The sequence below is a fragment of the Ictalurus furcatus genome, chromosome 22, assembly GCF_023375685.1.
Source record: "Ictalurus furcatus strain D&B chromosome 22, Billie_1.0, whole genome shotgun sequence".
NCBI classification, from domain to species: Eukaryota; Metazoa; Chordata; class Actinopteri; order Siluriformes; family Ictaluridae; genus Ictalurus; species Ictalurus furcatus.
In genome coordinates, this window is record NC_071276.1 from 15,998,645 (window position 1) to 16,020,304 (window position 21,660).

The 21,660-nt window shown below is 38.9% G+C and overlaps 1 protein-coding gene across 2 annotated transcripts in view; it reads right to left on the reverse strand.

The window, feature by feature from the left end:
- cacna1ba (calcium channel, voltage-dependent, N type, alpha 1B subunit, a) overlaps positions 1 to 21,660 on the reverse strand; it is a 137,920-nt gene that overhangs the window by 12,514 nt on the left and 103,746 nt on the right. For both annotated transcript variants that reach the window (XM_053610569.1, XM_053610568.1), the window contains exons 30-41: positions 17,529 to 17,693; positions 17,254 to 17,364; positions 16,246 to 16,329; positions 15,607 to 15,723; positions 14,449 to 14,514; positions 12,403 to 12,494; positions 10,730 to 10,880; positions 8,254 to 8,381; positions 6,922 to 7,018; positions 2,440 to 2,545; positions 981 to 1,088; positions 68 to 189 (exon numbers count right to left, since the gene is read on the reverse strand). In XM_053610569.1, coding sequence (XP_053466544.1) covers positions 68 to 189; positions 981 to 1,088; positions 2,440 to 2,545; positions 6,922 to 7,018; positions 8,254 to 8,381; positions 10,730 to 10,880; positions 12,403 to 12,494; positions 14,449 to 14,514; positions 15,607 to 15,723; positions 16,246 to 16,329; positions 17,254 to 17,364; positions 17,529 to 17,693 — 1,347 coding nt within the window. The remainder of the gene's footprint in view (positions 1 to 67; positions 190 to 980; positions 1,089 to 2,439; positions 2,546 to 6,921; positions 7,019 to 8,253; positions 8,382 to 10,729; positions 10,881 to 12,402; positions 12,495 to 14,448; positions 14,515 to 15,606; positions 15,724 to 16,245; positions 16,330 to 17,253; positions 17,365 to 17,528; positions 17,694 to 21,660) is intronic.

Below are 21,660 nucleotides of genomic sequence, written 5' to 3' on the forward strand. Positions count from 1 at the left end.
TGTGTGTGTGTGTGTGTGTGTGTGTGTGTGTGTGTGTGTGTGTGTGTGTGTCTGTCTGTTATCTGACCTGTGGTCCTGGCTGCTCTTTGGACTGCTGCTGCTGCATCTGAATTTTCTTGGCTCTGTTCTGTTTGTAGTAGTCGAAGATCATGAGAGCAGCGTACACCTTCCCAACCGTCAGCTCGTTAGCTGTCAATGAGAGAAATATATCATCACAAATATAGAAATACACATGGTATGTTACATTTACATCTTAATCCTCAGTCCTTTAGTCATAAAGAGAATCCTGTAACGTTTACAGAGAGCGTTTTCCCTCTTTATTTCATCATTTATCGCAAGGGTTTTTTTTCGTCTCTTAATGTATCATATTGCCTCCTTGAGCATCAGTGAACATTTGCGCCTTATGTAATAGTCGTGTACGAGTCCCTCAGTTGTCCTCAGTGTGAAAAGACTGATCGCAACATCATATAGCCGCTGTTGGAAAGGGGTCAAATATGCAGAAGATACTGGAAAAGGAAAGAATGTGCAGAACAGTGGGCAGTTTAACTGCTCAGGACAAACAAACGACTCATGAACAGAACATAAACAGTCATGGATCATCCAGGTAACGACACACGGTATTAATAATCTAGGGTATGTAAACTTTTGAACGGGTTCATTTGTGTAAATTCAGTTATTATTGTGTCTTGTGGACTATATGTAAACATCTGTTATGTGAAACAGCTTATTCAGGGCAGGACTGAATAAATAAGAAAATGCAATTTTTATGATTCATCTTATTTATTTAATTATTTTATTTAGACCTCAACTGTACATTTGTAGCTGATGACATGAAACAGTTCTGAGAAGTGGATTCAGAGCTGCTGGGTGATTCAGATGCTCTTAGTGCAAACTAAGACAGTGAAGGTATGTCTTACTGGAGTAAGCTCAAGTTGATGAACAGTGTTAATTAGGACCAGCAGGGTGTGTGGGATGCTCACGTTTGTGGGGAGTCACCAGGAGATCCATGGTCTTCTGAGACAGGTTTGGCCAGACGGTTCCCAGCTCCTTCTTTAGCTCTGCATCAGACAGACGCTGGGCCACGATTCCTGCAAACACACACCACCAGTTCAGTATCCCTCAGACTAACATCTGCTGCTCGGTGCACATCTGGAACAAGATGTGGTGGACGGATCATTGCCCATATCTTTTGTATTTGGATTCAGTTAGTTTCTTATTAGTTAGTTACATAACAGACTCATTAGAAACATCAGCTTATTAACGGGAGTTGGCTTTGGAAACAATTCGTGGTGGTAAAATCACCACATTACATAAAGTAAAATCAACACGTCATCATTTCATTAAGTAGTGGGAACTGGCAAAGATTTCAATTCATTTTACAAAACATCTTTTATTTTTTAATCCTCAAAGAAATTTTATTTAATATTTCAACTCCATCAAAGCGACTTTGGCCAATTTAGTTATTTTGTAAACTAAAATCAAAATGAATTATTCAAGTTGTGCAGTAAACTGACTAAACTACTCTTCATTGTGTGAACAAAAGGGTGAGCATTATTCTTATTTTGTAGATGAAAATTTATTTTGTGGGGCACAAAGTGGATGTTGTGACTCAAAAAAAGTCATTTTGTTATTTTGTCCAAAAAATAAAAGATTCTGTTGTCAATTCAGTGTTTCAAATTGTTTATTTGTTTATTTATTCATTGATTTATTTGCCTATTCTTATTTATTTATTTGAAATTGTTTATTTGTTTATTTATTCATTCATTTATTTATTGCCCATTCTTATTTATTTATTTGAAATGGTTTATTTATTTATTCATTTATTTATTTGCCCATTCTTATTGATTTATTTATTTATTTGAAATGGTTTATTTGTTTATTTATTCATTAATTTATTTGCCCATCCTTATTTATTTATTTCAAATTGTTTATTTGTTCATTTTTTCATTCATTTATTTATTTGCCCATTCTTATTTATTTATTTGCTCATTTATTTATTTGCCCATTCTTATTTATTTGAAATGGTTTATTTGCTTATTTATTCATTCATTAATTTATTTGCCTATTCTCATGTATTTATTCATTTGTTTGTCTGTTTGTGTATTTGTTTGCTTGTTTATGTATGTGTTTGTTTGTTTGCTTGTTTGTTTGTTTGTTTGTTTGGAATCTGTGGTACGGAATTTAAAAAACAATGCATACAAATTTTTCATGTTATACCTGGAGCTCCATTTGAAGACATATGCACCTAATTTCACTTTAATAATTCTTGAATACATTTAAAGATGTCTGACTTAAACCAGAAACATCCTCTCAAATAAAACAAAAACATAAGTGCACAGATAAAAGTAGACAGAAAGATTGCAAGACTGTTGATTTGGAACGGAGCCATTCGAAGTGCACTAGAGCAGATTCGTTTCTCGTGGAGGCTGAATGACTGACCTGAGGCCAGTTTGATCTCCAGTGCGGTGCGGATTAGAGCCATGAGCGTGGAGGTGAAATGGACCGTGTTGTCGTCGGCGATGGGCATGTTCATCTTCACCAGACGCTAAGGGGAGTCAGGAGGGAGTTAGAGGAGAAAAGCAACACCCCCCCACCCCCACCCCCCACCATCACCATCCCCATAAATAAAAAAAACCCCACTGTGAAACATAACAAACAAACACAACCCAAGCCTGCGAGACATCTCAAGGCCAAAACCATCTGTGTGCTTCTGACAGGCTTTAGCTCAAATTTGATGCTTTGACACTTTACTTTGAGATGCTTTGAGATGTTCCAATTTACACACACTCTCCGTGGACATATTGCGATAAAGATCAGACGCTTAGCCTGAAGCACACAAAACGTTTTGTCCAAAATGACAGAGTACAAGTACAGAGACATAACAGTATTCAAACAGTCACATTCACTTCTATAGGCTACATCTGCAACAAAAGTGCTTCAGTGGCACAGTGACAGAAAAGTAGAGAGAAGCGTGAAGGCATAACCATGAGGGTGAGTCAGACCCCAGGAGCTCAACACTGCACACAGCTTGGGACAAATCGAGTGGACTTTCTCTCAGGGTGCTTTCACGTCATATTAGTCCCTTTCCTGAATCCGAATCAGAGCGAAATCGATCATTTGGTTACTTTCGTTTGGTTTCACACTGAACACGATTACACTGACTCAAAATAAAATGAAATAACATTGGTTCAACTCTGTATTCACTGAAATACGTTAAACAAATCCTTTAACACGTGCGCATAGAAACCACAAAAATCAAGCGAGCAGGAACACAGCGGCCCGGGTGTGCAGTACATTCACTGGCCACTTTAATAGGAACACCTGTACACGTGCACATTCATGCAATTATCCAATTATCCAGTCATGTTTTGGAGTTGCCTCAGATTCCTATTCCTGACTGACTGGAGCACAACCAGATGTGGTCTTCTGCTGTCATATACCATCCACCTCAAGGCTTAGTGTTTGTGAAAATGTTAGTCAAATGCATTTCTGCTCACCACGGTATTAATGAGTGATTTTATATGTTTCTGTAACCTTCCTGTTAACTTGAACTTCTCTCATCAACAAAGTGCTTCCGGCCGCAGAACCACCACTCTGTGCATGTTTTTGTTGTTGTTGTTGGTCTGTTTTTCTCACCATTCTGTGTAAACTCTAGAGATTGTTGCGAGTGAAAAATCCCAGGAGAACAACACTTTCTAAAATACTCAAACCAGCCCATCTGGCACCATTAACTAAAAATGACCAACAGTCAAAGCATTGCATTGTTTCCACATGTTGTTGCGTGAATGAGCAGATGTGCAGGTGTTTTAAATAAAGTTGCCGGTGAGTGTGAATAAAATGTACGTTTATTTTCTCATTTATCCAGAATGCATCGCATTTCTGCAGCTCTGTCATCTGTCTCAGTTTATGCCTCACGGTTCATGTTAGCAGCTCACATCTACAAAAATACTGCAACCAAAATACATGCCAGGTTGAGTTCACTTCCTGTAGTTGGGTTGATTCAGAGTTGAATCAGTTTCTCACTGCAATCAAACACTACATTTTGATTTAAAATGGACCAAAAACACCTCGCTCAGACCAGCTGGGTGTGATTGGTGTTTTCTCACTGCACTGAGGGGGAAAACACACCGGGGTTCATTTCAAACGGACTAAACCCTGCATATGTGAAAGCACCTTTAGACTACTCGAAAATACTATAGAAAGAAGTGTGTATTAGCCAACGGACTAATACAGTAAATCTGTAATCTCTAGAGGTCGACTGATAGTTGATTTTACCGATACCGATAAATAAGTTGGGCGGTACCTGCTGATACCGATTACTCAACCGATAGTTTTTAAAATTGATACTGATTGAAAATGTAACACTCAAAGTAAACTATTGCTGAACTTTATTATAAAAATACACAGCACTGACTGTACCATGAATACGTATTGTATTTTTTAAAAAGAAATAAATATATAAATATTAAAGTAAATAAAAGATATACAAGTAGCACTACAAACAACAAATAAAAATAGAGACAGCCAAAAGGAATATATTTTAAAAAACTTCAAATAACACAACAAAATTAGTCAGTGATAGTTTTTATTTTCCCTCTAGAGGCCGCTTTCGTACTCTTTAAAACAGACGCAACCGGGAAAAACTAATCAGTGTGGATTTTTGCAAATGAACGATAGTTCCAGCAATCGTTTATCGGTCCCGATTAATCTGCAAAACCGATCAATCGGTCGACCTCTAGTAATGTCTTTTGCTTAATGTGGTAAATTGTGCTGTGAAGAGTTGAGCTTCTGTGAACTGAAAGATCATGAATCCAGTTGCAGTCACGGTGTGGAGTATTTAAAAAGAAAGAAAAGAAAAGGAGGGACTACTTGTCACACTTGCACACTCAGCAGGTAACAAAGGAGTGCCGAACAAATAAGAGAAAGCGCAGAGGATGTAGTGGATGAGAGCACAAGCAAGATAGATAGATAGATAGATAGATAGATAGACAGACAGACAGATAGATAGATAGATAGATAGATAGAGTGGGTACAGTTCTGGTGGATTAAAGCCACACACACACACAACACACATACGCACATATGCACTGCTCCACTACAAAGAAGTATGATAGGGAGCAGTTATTAGGGGACCTTACTACACTAAGCTGAGAGGTTAATCATTTACGACAAAGTTCTCTAGGAATTCCTGTGGCCATTAAAACAGGACCACAACTATAACATCTATAGGAATGTCTGGAATGGCTCGATCGACTGCGTTTAAGCATCTACATATGTATAAAGGTGTAACTCATCTCTGCAAAGCATCTGATTGAGAAGTGGTGCATCTGAGCTGCTTATACTGTGCGCAAACAATGCAGAATAAATAAAGGCGTAACGTGATTCGATGTAAAATGTGACAGCTTTGAAAGTAAAACTGACTGACACTCAGTTTACACTTAATCGTTTCATGCGTCTGAATGAGTATCGGGATTATATCCAGATATCCAGTGATTACTGGGGACAGGCTCACATGGATATAGTACGTTAAGGATTTGAACTTCCCAAAAACACTTCATGCCCAAGTCTTACCCTTGCTTCAGTGGATAATTTCACCTACATACTGTAGCTTTGTACCTAAGAGCTGCTGCTGTAATCACAAACACTACGTTTCTCCTTGGCTTGCCCGTTAGGGATCTAAATCTACATCTGAATTACTGTAAAGCTGTTTTATGTCAATTTCTACGTTTAGTACCACTATGTAAATAAAACTGAACCAAATTTACAGAAGAATGGAAGTGTGAATACACCAGAGGTGGTGTGAGATTTGAGTCTTAAAGACTCAAGAATATCCCGTGTGGGAAACAGCGATTAGCTTCAGTTACAAACAAGTGTGTTATTAGCTAAAAAAAAAATATATATATGCAATACACAATATCAGAGATGAAGATCAGGTTAATCTCAGCACTCGGACATCTTGCCTACATGTTATGGAGATTCTAATTTTTTTTGTGCACTTTTCTGGCCACAAGCTTCAGAATCATGTGAGCTGATTAGCTCTGTGCATTTCCATGCACCAATTTCTGGCTGAAAAACAAACTCTCGAAGAAATTTCTTTGAAACATACAAACACATGAAGAAACATGAACTTACAGTACCTGCAAAAAGCAAATTATCCTGAAATGCTCCCAGCATCCATTTCAAACTGCTGTCAATCTGATCACTATCACTAAACCACCGTCTGAGACCATATCAAGAGGTCTTGCATGCATTTTTATCCAGATGTTATAGAAGAGTTAATACTTCCATCTCTCCGAACCACACTAAACAACTGAAATCTCTTCCTGATACATAACATCATAAAGATACATGGTCCGTAGTTCCTGGTTCCTTCCTCTGAGTTTAAGAGCTGGTCAGATGGAACAGATGGTGTAATTGGTGTAACAGATAACCGAGGATGCAAATGTAAATGCAGGTTTAAATCTGGATATAATCCCCCCCACCCCCCCCCCCACCCCCCACCCCCCCATTAAAATAAATAAATAAACAAACAAATAAATAATGACGCATAAAATGACCAGGTGTAAACCAAGTCTGAGCATGGGACTTCGCTAAGCTATCACATATTTGACCCTTCATTGCATAAAGCACATGCTAAAATCAAATGACTTTTCTATCAAAGTCCTAATCTGTTATATTGTTATAGTATTATCTTTATATGATAAAGGAAGTGGAGAAGGGGCACAATGGTCCAAGAAAAGGAGGGAAAGGAGAAAGACGGGCCACACTGAAAAGAGCGGGCACAAAGGGAAAGAAAAAAAAAAACAAGGAAAAAAAGGGGCGGGAGACACTGCAGAGCACAGACGTTGGCTGAAGGATAAGCCAATGGGAAGACAGGGTGAGCGGAGCGGGGGCGGGGCGCGGCAGGAGAAGTCAGGCTACCTTGTAGGCGATTCGTGGCGGACATTTCTTTCCCAAACCTAAAGGTGGGCACATGTGGAGCAGCATCTCATACATATCGCGGTACTTGATACGGCCACTTCACAGTGTCGAGAACGCAACAGAACCCAAAATCAAAAGACAAGGATGGGGAGTTAGAGAGACGGGAAAAGGAGAGGGGGAGGAAATGAAATGAAACAAAGCAGAACCAAAATGAAAAATAATACAAATTTAAAAAAACAAAAAAAACAAAAAAAAAACAACAAACAAACAAAGAAACAGAAATCTGTGTTAATTAGATTTCCAAGAGTGTCATGGACAGGGATGCCATCCTTGCCTGGGTCAGGGTCAAAGATGGATCCTAAAAGGTTAGAGGTTAGAGGAAGAGAGAAGGAGTTGATCCCTGATGATGAGGAAGAATAATGGAATGAAGCAGAGGTGCACACATGGTGTAGATCGTGACAGAATGGCTGCATTGTTTGTAAGATGTCTGCTTGTGCATGCTAAGAGACATCATGTCAGGTTTCCTCTTTTAGTGCTTGAAAACAAAGATTTCAATCCCAGCCTTTTTTTTTTTTTTTAACCAATGACCTTCCACTCATATTTGCTGTAGAATCTGTGAGCTAAGCTGAAACTCAGCTAAAGCTCAGCTTCAATCTAGCGTATCGGAAGATATTGTTTCTTAACGATAAGTTACACTTTGGTTTTATACTATATGACTATATGACTACGAGTAGGTATATCATACACTATTACAAATCATGAAAATGATTATGTTGGCATTGAAAGCTTTGTTTCCCATTCAGCATCATTAACCAAAGCCAGTCAAGTCTGAAAGGGCAAGTGCTCGTGTATAGGCAAGTCATTTATTGCACAGCCATTCAGTTCAGGTCTCTGAGCATTGGCGCACAGAGCCTGCAAGAGTGGAGGAAGTTTTCTGGGGTTTGCAAACCTTGTATGCTACCCTATTAGGGCAGTTCTTCCCTAAGCCAAGAGGGGGTGAGATAATTCGCAACAAATTGTACATATCCTTATAGGAAATCCGTCCGCTGCAGAGAAAACAAGCAAGACATGACACAGATGTAAGGCAAGCTCAGCTCGGAGAGTATATTAGTATAGGCATTGGACACGTATGGCCACGTCGAGCCCATATGTATGAGGGTTGTGTATGAGTATAGAGGGGTATAGATACTCCGTAACATATTATCTTATAGAACAATGACAGGACAGGAAAGGCTTTTCAGACCCCAATACAGCTTCCAGACTGTGATACTACACAAGCCAGTGACTCAGATCTCTCTCTGTTTGCAGGGAATAGTGTGTGTCGGGGCATACCAAGCAGCTGGGTCGTACTCGGCCCATACGCGGATGAACTCGTCCAGGTGGTGGGGACCCAGGATGGAGGAGTCCCGGGTCAGGTACTCAAAATTATCCATAATCACAGCCACAAACAGATTCAGCATCTAGAGAAAAAAAAGGAGACGGAGACGACATACTACAGGTTGGAGGTTCTATAATGCTGAAGCAGCACATGCTATTCATACAGGAATTCTAATGTATTTCTTTATAAATATATTGTAAAGGTCAGAATTATTGGGGAATTTCAGGAGAATGGGGAAAGTGGGAAAGTGACTGCAAACAATGATTTAAAGGTTCCATGTCACCTCCAACTGGAGAAACAACTTACCGTTCCTGTAACAAAATCTTTCTCCGAAGTGTTTTCTCTCAGAAAACACGAAGCGAAAGTATTGGCACCCATAAACCGGTTTATCACAATATTCTTCCATAATAATAATAATAATAATAATAATAATAATAATAATAATTTATCGCCCCCTTAAAACATTTCCAGTTTCCCTGAGGTATAAATATGAGGTTGCACACACGTAAAAATCTTTCCAACTTATTAGCTAAGCTTCAGTATTACACATACAATACGTATATCACACATACATCAAAATTATAAACCCTGAATTATTAACTAATAGTATATACATGATACAAGATCATGGGGATGTTCATGTTTTAGATCATTATGTTGGCTTTGAAAGCTTTGTTTCAACACAAAAGAGACACAAAAGAGAGTTATTAGTGGCCTGCACAAGTTGAAAATATGATGAAAGCTGTAACAAAGCACCTAGACTTCACCAAACATCACTGGAACTACTATTGGTAGAACTATTGGTACTATGTGTCATAGACACATTAGACTAAATTAGCACTTGATGTTAAAAAAGGGGGACAGCATGCAACCCTCAAACCCATTGTAAAACACTGTTGTTGGCTCACTGATGCTTTTGTAAAAATGTTTTGTATCCAGTGGGTCAGGAACTCTTATAACGAATGATGGAATCATGAACCAAATATGTTCAAACCTGGCCATAGTGGTTTCTCTATGGCAGTGGTTCTCAAACTGGGGGGCTGGCACATGGCTCCAGGGGGGTAATTCTACAACATTATTTTTTTAATTATTATTTTACTTGTATGTAAGTCGGGATTGATAACATTTGTACATAAAGATGAGAAATATTAATAAATTAAATCTATTATACACAGCACACTAAGACACACACCAAACAGAGACATCCGTTGATATAAATGGTCTGCACTTATATAGCGCTTTTATCCAAAGCGCTTTACACTGTGTCTCATTCAACCATTCACACACACACTCACACACCAATGGTAGCAGAGCTGCCATGCAAGGTGCTAACTTGCCATCGGGAGCAACTTGGGGTTCAGTGTCTTGCCCAAGGACAATTCGGCATGTGGAGTCATGTGGGCCGGGAATCGAACCGCCAACCCTACGATTAGTGGACACCCCGCTCTACCACCTGATCCACAATATACTATTGTACTGTTAGCCACACGCTGATAAAAACCTAAGACTATTGAAAATGGACAGGTTTTTAGATAGAGGATGTAGTCTTTTAGCTGAGAAAGTTAATACAGTAGAGCCTAGCATGAAAAAAATATTATTATGAAAATATGATGACCTTATGGAGCCACAAAGGGATGCACCCTACACAAGAGGGGCCTCATGCTGAAAAAGTTTGAGAACCATTGCTCTATGGAGACCTCAACAAAGAAACGCTCGCAGGAACCCGAAATCAGTATTTTGCAGTGACCCAAGTGGTCTGCACTGAGGAGTGCAGTCAATATGCATAACATTTTCTGCATGAACATGTTCAGGAGTGATTCATGATGTCTGTACAAGTGTCTCCAATAGTCGGGGTGCCAATAATTTTGAAACAAGTGTTTTGCATAAAACAATATCACACTACGTTTTACGTTAGAAAAGATATAGTGTTTAAAATAAAATGATATCCCTATTTATGGGTCCCTATATATTACTAACTGTAAGTATTATTCATTTTAGATAGGCCTTTTTGTTCATTTTCATGAAGGGTGCCAATAATTCTACACTTAACTGTGCAGGAGTGGAGGAGCTATATAAAACACTTTATACTCTCTCTCTCTCTCTCTCTCTATATATATATATATAAAGAAAAGAAAGCCTTTTTAGATAAAGCCTTGAAACGATCACAGCTCTTCTTGAGGTTTGGGATTTAGGTTCTTCTCTCTAGACATTTCCTGAAATGTTTTTCATGTTGTGACTTGTGAGAAAAGAATGTGCATCCCATTGTGTAATGCTTCCTGGACAATCACGTCAACCATTTCTTTCTGATATTTTCAGTTTTAAATGGAAAACCGAACAGATCTGAGGGTGTGTTTGAGCAGTATAATTAGGCCCACAGCGCCTCAGTGAGCTGGACTGCAGTAATGAACAGAGACGACTGAAGGCACTGACCAGGAAAGAACAAAGGAAGATGAAGGAGACAAAGTAAAAGTAGGCAAAGTCGCTGCCGCACTCGTTTCCCGGCGTCCCGGAGTTCACATCGCATGGACGGTGACTCAGACACGACAGCATGATCTCGTGCCAGGCCTCTCCTGTAGCACTCCTAAAGGGGCAAATAAACACACCAGTGTGTACACATATTAATACAGCACATTTAGAGACAGACACAAGAAACAGTCCAGAATTTTGAACGCAATCTTTTTCAAATGAATATCTGCTATACAGTATGTACTGTATCTTCATGTATGTACAAATAATAATTTGTAATTAGTGTATTTTACTTGAGAATAATCCTGAATTCCCTCAGTAGAATGAATACTTATATATGCTTTACTCCTTACATTTTCATTTAAACCTTTCAAACACTTGTTACAAACATCAGAGGTCTTTTTTTTGTTTTTGTGTTTTACTACTAAACTCATGTCTGTGGAATTGAGCCTTCTTTATGAACTATACTTTAAAACATCCAGTAAAATCTATACCTATTTGTATGGATTCGACAACCAATCATCTTCTTCTGCAAGGGGTGACTAGTAGTGTCACTCGCTCTTCAAACGTTAAAGTAGCAAGCGCATCTTTAAACATACGCACTGCACGTTTCACCTGGAAATGGCGATATATTGTAGCTTTAAAAATTATTTAAGGTGCATTATTGGACCGTGATTAGCCTTCAGTGTAAAGCTTTACACAGGAACAGTGGACTGTATAATGCACCTTTCTAAGTAAATTATACATACTAACGGCAGAAAATGTTTAGGGTTGAAGCTAGTACCCAGAGACAAGAAAAAAAGCACAGTACCATTTTTTTCCCCCTTTTACCTAGGGGAAATTTAGCATAGTCAATCCACCTATCTGCATTTTTTGGGGGGCATTCAGAGGGGAAAAATAAGCACCTAATTTCTAAATAATACAGACATTTTTCTAACATAAGACACTATAAGCTGCATGAATGATTCCGACCCACCAGGTGGCGCTTCACACTGCGTTTTCATTAAAAGTAGGAGCGGGCAAAAACAAAAAACAGGTATGGTGAAGTATTTAACAGCCTGCTTCAAGCAAGAGCAGGTAACTGCCTGTGAGAGGAGTAAAGAAAACTAAACTCTGAGGCACACATACACACTTCTTTGGTGTGCGACAGTCATAACCTTCTAATCAGAGAGCGCAGAAAGCTTAACACTGGGAAAACACAGACAACTCCCCGTCTGCACAGGCAATTAACAGCTCCCTAAGAACCTCCCCAGGAGAGAGGAAGAGAGAGAGAAAGAAAGGCAAAAGAGCAGCCCTCAACATCTCTATCTCTGCATTTCTCTGTAAAAAAAATTTCTTCCATTGCAATACCTTGGCACTTGAATAAAAAGAAAAAAGCAGCCCGCAAAGGACTACAGGATGCTGGTAGAACATGAAGATAATAAGTTTAGGGTTCATTTATCAGTAGTAGGAGTCAGGAACGTGGTGGGAGAAATAAAATCTTTTTCATTTCAACGTGGGTCTCCTGTGAGGCTTTAACGGGCCATAGGATACAACTGAAACGGATTAAAGTTATGTAATAATTGCTGTTGTAATAAAAGCTTGGCTGCTTTCTTTCTGGAGGAATCTGCTGAGGTGGATCAAAAGCAGCTCCTCACCTGAAGAGCAGCATGAGAGCTTGCAGGAAAGTGCGGAAGTTGTTGTGGTGGTTGATGGCCGTGTCCTCGTTCAAATCGATGTTTCCAAAGACCTGTGGTAGACAAACAAACACCCGATATCACTAAACATAAACTAGGATTATCTTCTCATAACACTTTCGTGCACCGCTTACACACTTACGGACAGTCAATTTAAGGCTCTCTTTTTGTATTTTAGGAAAATATAAGATGTAAATGATAATGAGTCAGAGTCCTGGAGCAGAGAGGGTTAAGGGCCTTGCTCAAGGGCCTAACATTGTCTAAAATGCTAAAATGTGTATAAAACGTTTAATATATATGATATATTAATCATATATTATACTATACAAACACACACACATAACAATAATAATAAAAAAATATATATAAAATAATAATAATTCCCTCCCCCTCAACCCCTCCCCCCTTGCTGACCTGTCAGCAGCACGTCAACATCAGTACGCGTAACATATGCGTGTGTTTTATCCTAATAGTTAGCGTGTGACGATGTGTGTGTAGTGCAAAAGAATATGGACAGATTTATTTAAAGATCCTTCTGGACCATCAACTTCATCCTCATGGAGCTAAAGCCTTGTTTATACTTCCGCCTGGCTCCGCAGCGCGCGCCTCCACTGACTGCGTGCGCACCTTGACGCGCTCGCAGTTATAATATTATTTGAAACGAAAGGTGGCGACTCTGAGTAATCGCCCTATAAACCAACAGGAAGTAGTTTGTCGGAACAACCATAGCAACACTTACAAACAAGGCGTCTTGCGTGGAGTTGCTGAATGCTGAGGAGGAATGGTTGTGTTTGTTTTCAGTAAAAATCATATAAACCCAGTAAACCTTGAGATTTTCACTTGTCACATTACAACAAAATACAGCTATACATAGGTGAACGTGTATAAAACTAAATTGTACCTCCGCTGTTTTTTTTATTCATTTCATTAAGATTTTTATTAAACATGGACCTTTGCTTTCATTAAATAGATGTATTATTTATTGTAGGCTCATTTTGTAAATGTTAGCCATTACTGTAGACATAAATCAAACGTGTGTGCTTCCTGCAAATGTCATTTCTCACATTTACAAAATCAGGTGATTATTATGTTCATCCATCAGTGTGAATGTCTCTTTATGTATAGAGACAAAAGAAAGTTATTACAGAATGATCACTCTGAATGGCCGCCCATCAATGTAAACATCCCTATTTATAAAGACAGCAGAATGAGGTTTAATCACTGTCTGAAGGTATAGTGTAGTGACCGTGTTTATTAGTGAAGATACTGATGAATGAAAACATGGTGCACTCAGCTTTGGCTTTATTCACTCAACAGTATGTACAAAGCAAATCCAGATCACTATTTTAAAAAAAAATCATGAATTTTGTGCCATCTGGCTCTCTGCATGGATGGCTCATAGAGATACCTGTACAATCGTACCTTCCGGCAAGAGTCGCCTCGAAGTCATTTATTTCCGGATCTGGCTCCGCGCAGCAACTTACAAAAAATGCCGTGCAAACCGCCACGCGGAAAGAGGCCTCGCGCACTCCCTCACACTATTGCGAATGTGTAGAGTATAAATCAGGCTTAACGCTGTCTAGCACCAGTGTTTGTGTAGGGTGCACACATTTTTAAACATTTTCAAAGGGTGACTGAAACGCTGCTCTAGAACCTATCCATTCTCAGTCTTTACTAATTCAACATAAAATAATAAATAAATAAACAAACAAATAAATAAAGTGGGTTACTAGCTACTCTACACTGTGTATCTTTTGTAATGATATTTTCTATAATTTTGGTCTTCAACATGACAAAAAGTTTTGGAAATTAAAGATTTATTTAGTTTATTTATTTACATAGTTTTTATTAGCCTTTTTTTTTTTACTCATGGACAATTACTTTTTAATATAATTAGACAGAATCCAAAATTTTAAGTAAAAATCTAAAGAATCTAGATATGCGTATAAGTCATTTGCGCATGAAAGGGATATACAATGTCCCTATTTACTCTATATGTTCACTGACCTGCATTCCTATAATGGCGTAAATGAAGAACAGCATAGCGATCAGAAGGCAGACATAAGGCAGAGCCTGGAAAGGAAAAAAAAGTAATTTAGTTAAATGTGGTGTATAAATTTATCTCCGATTTTTTTTTTTTATCACAGCACTGTTAAAATCTCAAATCTGATTGGTGTGAAGGTGTTGATTCCATTCCTATAACAGCAGCTCTGACAGTAGTAGACAGTAGCTTTATATTAATATTAATGTGCTCGTTCTAGTATGTTAAAAGATGACTACCGAGTGGACGGACTTTACTAGGAGGACGCTGGCACAAATCAGAGTAAATAAGACAGCAGCTAATAGGATCTTTTGCTTTATTAACACTTTTATTTATTTGCTGTTGGTACACTTAGGTTTAAAAGGTCCTGAATATGCGCTCACCGGCCGTTTTCATAGGAACGCACGTATACCTGCACATTCATGCAATTATGCAATCAGCCAATCATGTGGAAGCAGCACGATATATAGAATCATGCAGATGCAGGTCATGAGCCTCAGTTAAATGTTCATATTAAACATCGGAATGGGCGAAAAATGTGATCTCAGTGACCATGAGTGGTGCCACATGACCTGGTATGAGTCTTTCAGAAACTTTTTAACACATAACAGGCTCTAGACATTACACAGAATGGTGTAAAAAAAAACAACAACAAAACATCCAGCGAGCAGCGGTTCTGTGGGTGAAAACTGATCAGAGAGGTCAGAGGAGAACGGCTACACTGGTTCGAGCTGCCAGAAAATCAGATAATAATAATAATTTACAGCCATGTTGAGCAGAAAAGCATACATAGGACACATCAGAACACGCAACACATCTAACCTCGAGACAGACGGACTACCGAGTTCCACTCCTGTCAGCCGAGAATGCGAATCTGAGGCTGCGGTTGGCACAGGCTCATCGAAGATTGTAAAAAAGACCAGATAAGTGTTCTGAGATGCTTTTCTGCTCATCACTGTTGCAATGAGTGGTTATTTGCATTATCACAGCCTCTCATGAAGAAAGCGGTTCCACCAGTAGAAGTACCGCTAACTGGATGCTCTTTGCATTTTGTGTACGCTCTAGAGTCTGTCTTACCCTTGCTAGCCCATTTACTTCCATTAAAGCTCAGGATGATCACCTACCTTGAAGGACTGCACAAATGTCCAAAGCAGGATGCGGATGGTGTAACCCTGCCGGAGGAGTTTGATGAGACGGGCCGCTCGGAACAGCCTCAGGAAGCTCAGGTTTAACAGACGGTCCTGCGGGGTTACACGTGCCTTCGTTTAATCGCCCCCTCCTTCATTTACTCATCTACCATATGCCTCTCTATAGGTATTAATCAACCCAAATGGCTCGTAGACACGATGTCTTTGCAAAATGTTAGGGTTCAGTGAGTGCTGACACACACCTCGACACATTAACCATCAGAGAAACGGATATTCATATAGACGAGAAGACGTGCCACTCACCGTAGTCTATAAATGGAGTGCATATATCATGGTAGCCAAGACGGAGTGAAGACAATGAACAAGACCAAGAGAAAGAAAGAGAGGAAGGTGATAAACAGAGCAAGAAAGCAAGAGGAAAAACAGGGAAACATGAACAGCCGTCACATACAGAGAAAGTTACAATACAAACATTAACATTAGTAACACTTCAACACGGTGACATGGAGATTAAAACACACAGTACTACTTTTTATTACACCAAGAAACTGCGTTTTTTGTTCCATCCCTCTCTCTGTAACCTATTTTTCTCCTCAGTCGTGACGGTTCACCTACGTTAATCTCAGTGACCAGGATATCCGTGATGCTCCCCAGTACTGTCACAAAGTCGAACACGTTCCACGCATCCTTCAGATAGTTCTGTAAAGACAAGTTTTAACTTCGTCACTCACTCACAATCCCAAGACTCGGTCTATTCGTCATTCTCATTTTTAGATTTTTGCTCGTTAAACAGCAATTAACACAGGTTAGAGATGCACCGATGTATCGCCTGATAATCGGTATCGGCCAATAGTTTAAAAACCTCCGATGATCAGGACCGATTATATCCTGTCAATCAAAACAGGGACAAAACTGTAGTTTGTATGCTTTGTAATCTCTGCACTGATCAAATTTTACACCGGCCGCTGCAGCAGTGAAGCGGGAGTTTCGGCGGCGAGTCTAATCCTTTTTTCCCGCGCTGCTCGAGCTTCTCGTGCTGAATTAAAGTGCCAGTACACCGTTGAAAGATTTAAATGAAGATGAGTTGACAAAAAAGTATATATTGCACAGAAAAATATATTTATAGAGTAGTATATTTCATATGCAGTTAATGTTAACATGAGTTAACATCATCCAAACAAAAAGTTGATATTAGGCCTATATATTGCCAGTTTGATGTTCAGTGATGAAGTAGAAATGCTTTTGTTTGTGGTGAGTGAATGTGAGACTAACAGGAAGTTTTTTAGAATTCAGTCAATGTTAACATGAATTAATAACATTCAATAAGTTAAGAAATCTTACTTTAATCTTCAGAATTGAGCTCATGTGTTAATGTTAATTAGAGTCATGTGTTTTGTGTTTATGAGACCAGTTACTGTGAAACAACTTGTTGAAATGGAGAGAATAAAGTTTTTATTTGCATTTCCTTAAGAATTGTGGAATTAATTATTATTAATGTAAAAGAAGGCATAAAAGGCAGAACTATCGGTATCGGTATCGGCCGATATCCCTCTGAATAATCGGTTATCGGTATCACATGAGAAATTTAGTATCGGTGCGTCTCTAACACAGGTGAGAACTTACCAAAGGGCCAAATGCAATAATCTTCAGAACACACTCCAGTGAAAAAAGGGCAGTAAAGACGACGTTGAGATACTTCAGCATTGCTTCATAGGCGTTTGGAGCATCGTAGTACTGTTGGGTCGTAAAAAGAAAAGCAATCGTCGGTCTCAAGGTTTTCATAAAGCCGAATCAATGACTAAACCCTTTTGGAGTGATAAAAAGTTGATCAATTAAAAAAAAAAAAAAAAGTGAAGAAAAATTACAAGAAAAGTGAGAGGAAAAGAAGAACCACAAACCTTCATCATGAGGACCACAGTGTTGAGGGCGATCATGATCATGATGGAGTACTCGAAAGGTGGAGAAACGACAAACTTCCACATCCGGTACTGGAAAGACTGCTGGTTCTGGGGCATGTAGCGTGTCAGCGGTTTGGCATTGATGGCAAAGTCGATACAGGCTCTCTGAAAAAAAGCGGACATTAGAGACTCTCATCCTTCAGTTTTCACTTAATCACTAAACTGTGAATTCTAAAGCAGCACTTTATAAAAGGACACTTACTGCTTTGCTCTCTTAAAGGTGCTGTTTGTAATTTATTACAGTGTTTCTAGACTTATAATAACCGCGTCATTTCAAAGACACTTTAGGCACAAAAAGCATTATTCACAATACTGCCATGCAATGTATCTGTCTAGTTTCTTTATTTCAGTCTTCTGTTGATAGATTTTCTGGCCCAGAAATTAGCCCAACCTCTATCTATAAAAATACAGAAGGACGGACGGTTTATTCGTATGATAAGGGATTTATTATTAGCTTTGATAAAGAACTAGTTATGCATAAATACCCATATTATATTAACTACCAGGATTCAGACTGTAAGTTTTACTGTAATTACGACATCGAGTAATTTATAGTAGGAACTGGATAATATGCTATAAGACAAACCTATAACTGAAGAATAAGCAATTGGTTTAAGGTATTAAAGCAACTGAGCTAGCCCACTAACGTCATGTCCAAATAGATATGACTTTAAACAAGTCCGTTTCTACCTCGGTGCTGTTTAATTCTCGAATTTTATTGCTCAGGAGGCGTAGGACGCGGCACGACACTCTAGTTACTTTCATTAACATCAGTCTGGAGTGTGTTATTCCATTATTCCTCAGCGATCTGCGAACAATTAGAATGTTTATTACATTTATTAATGAACAACACATCGTGCATTTTAATGTTTTATAATTATATTTAATGTTGTTGAACGTCCGAGAGACAAATTAGTTATAAACGCAATGAAGAGCCCCCCCCTCTCTCACACACTCACACACACACATTCTCTCTCTCACTCTCTCTCTCTCTCACACACACACACACACACACACACTCTCTCTCACACACACACACTCTCTCTCACTCTCTCTCTCACACACACACACACACTCTCTCTCTCTCTCTCTCTCTCACATACACACACTCACACACACTCTCTCTCTCTCTCACACACACACACACTCACTCTCTCTCTCTCTCTAAAAACCCAACCTGTCATGTTACAGAGAAACAGGAAAGTATAAACTCCTTTGTCCTGACGACGTTCCTGAGCTGGGAATCTTTGACTGTCACAAAGTGCTTACAACCGAGATTGCTTCCATAAATATGAAATAAATGTCTCATCATCTCATTCTTTAATAAATACAAACTTTTTTTTATCATTGTTAAATTGCTGTGTTATAAATAATGCTGTGAAATAAAACAAACTGGGATGTGCTGTTACTGGAAAACGCATTGCTTTGGCCTGCAATACAGTCGTCACATCCCGCAGTGTGAAAGATGTTTACAGTGAGCATCTTTAATGATTTTACTGATTAACGACATTAACTAAAAAGGTTTAAATGCCAGTTTTACAAAGTGGGATGTTTCGAACTAGACTGCATTCCTTCTTACTGTAAATCGAGCCCCGGCGACAGACGCAGAGATGTGCAGGGTGAGGACATGGACAGAGAGGAAATGTGACAGCGCTGCCTCTACAGCCGGAGTGTACACGTACAACAGAATCTCCAAGGAGAAGAGGCAGCATCGTTTCATTGTGTTGTTCTTCTGCTGCGCTGAGCGAATGTTTATTTGTGCTGTGCCTGTGATCCAGGCTGCAGAATCAGTCCTGTCCTTGGTTTAATCCTGTACCTGCATCTGTTAGCATGACTGACTTCACATCAAAAGACCACAATGCACCAGTGAGCGTGACAAATTACTGCAGCTCTACAGCACCACTGTGGATAACTGTGGGCACAAAAATGCTCAAACAGATGCAGAACTATTCCCTCCTTCTATCCTAACGACGCTGATTAGCAACTTCAACTCTCAGGAGCTGTCTGTGGATCACCTGAGGAGAGAATTACATTCCTCACTCTCATAATCACCTGTACCAGATTGAACAATTCTGGATAATATGCTTAACAATGGAGGTACTGTATAATAAGCTAGGCTATTAAGCGCTTAAGTAGAGGAAATGTCAGCTCCTCATGCACCAGTGTTTTGGCATTAGCTTAAATGATGGCATTTAGCTTTTTTTGCTGAAAAGGATCATTCTGGTTGGTTACTATAATGCTTAGGGACTGTACGATACACAACGCAGCACTAAAATGCTAAATGATCGCTATTATTTTGTTCAGTTCTAATCACAAAATTGATATTTATTACAATTATCTAATTTAGGGAATAAAAACCTTTTATTACAACTTTATCATTGTTTTAAAGTATTTAAAGGCAAAGCTTCATTAGTTAACTAGTGGTCTTTAAAAATCAGTGGACTTTCCTTTAATTTATAAATGTTATACATGTAAATATCTATCCATACATTTTCTGTACCACTTATCCTACACAGGGTCACGGGGAGCATGGAGCCTATCCCAGGGAACTCGGGGCACGAGGCGGGTGACACCCTGGACGGGATGCCAACCCATCACAGGGCACAATTACACACACATTCAGACATTACGGACAATTTGGAAATGCCAATCAACCTACAGTGCATGTCTTTGGACTGGTGAAGGAAACTGGAGAACCTGGAGGAAACCCCCGAAGCATGGGGAGAACATGCAAACTCTGCACACACAGGACGGGGCGGGAATCGAACCCCCATAATACAACTATTATTATTACTGTTGTTGTTGTTGTTGTTATTATTATTATTAAGTGATGATCATTACTGTCATTGTTATGGTAGATTTGAACAGGTTTCGCAGGCACCCATAGGCTTGTTTTCAAATCTTCACAGTTATTAAGATTGAAAGATCCTGGCTTTTTTTGTAAATTCCTGCAATTTTAATCATTTCTTGGGCGTTAAAATCATATTAATCCATTTATTATTGTGGAGAGATTATTGTAATGGCTTAATATTACATGTTCTTTGATCATTTAAATCAACAGAAAATGGGCTTTTATTTCATATTTTCATATTATAAACCTAAATTCTTTCAAACAAGGATAATAAGCCTCATTTATCAAGCTTTTAAAGTTGTGTGTAAATGTTTAGTTAAAAATTGTGTGTATATATATATATATATATATATATATATATATATATATATATATATATATAATTTTTTTTTCCAGATTATTCAATTAATGCCAATAATATAAAATGACTCATTTTCACAAAAGTGTCTCAACTATCTATTCTTAGATCCTGTCCTACTGTCACGTTTTGGACGTAGTGGAGGTTAGGACGGATGCAAGTGCAGATAAGAGCTTTTAATAAAGAGAGACAGGCAGACAAATCCAAATCATGAGACAATAGCGTGGTCAAAAACAGGGTCAGGCGATCTGCAAACAGGCATAAACGAGGCAAGGCAAGAATCGAGAACAAGAACGAGAAACAAGAACAAAGAACAAAACGAGGAACAGGGTATAAACGTTCGGTGCGGTGATAACACGCAATACTTCGCAAACAACGAATGCCTCGAAAGTCCTTTTAAACTGTGGTGTGAGTGTCTGTGAGATTGGATGCAGTTGTGCGTGATTACAATGAATGAGTGCTCTGGGAATTGCGGTCCATGGCAGCCATGTTTGTAGGCCGCAGTGCAGGATGGGAAATGTAGTCACTGATTTGCTGTGATATGACACCTACACCGAAAAAAAAAAGGCTCATTGGAATTTACTTCATTTCAATGCGTACATCGGTTCCATGTGATTGAATTGAGTTCCATTAACACGATTTGTTCTCGTGCATCCAGCATGATCTGATCATGTATTTTCAAAGCCCTGAATAAAACTGAACTCCACTCTCTCATCCAAACTGAGGATCATCCCCAGGTCACTGGTGGGCTACAACAGCCATTGTTGCTGTTATTGCGCTATTCTATCACACACGCTTTAATGATTTTAGAATGTAATTGTACTACGTGAATTGATCACGCTCGCGCTACGTAATTCAATCTA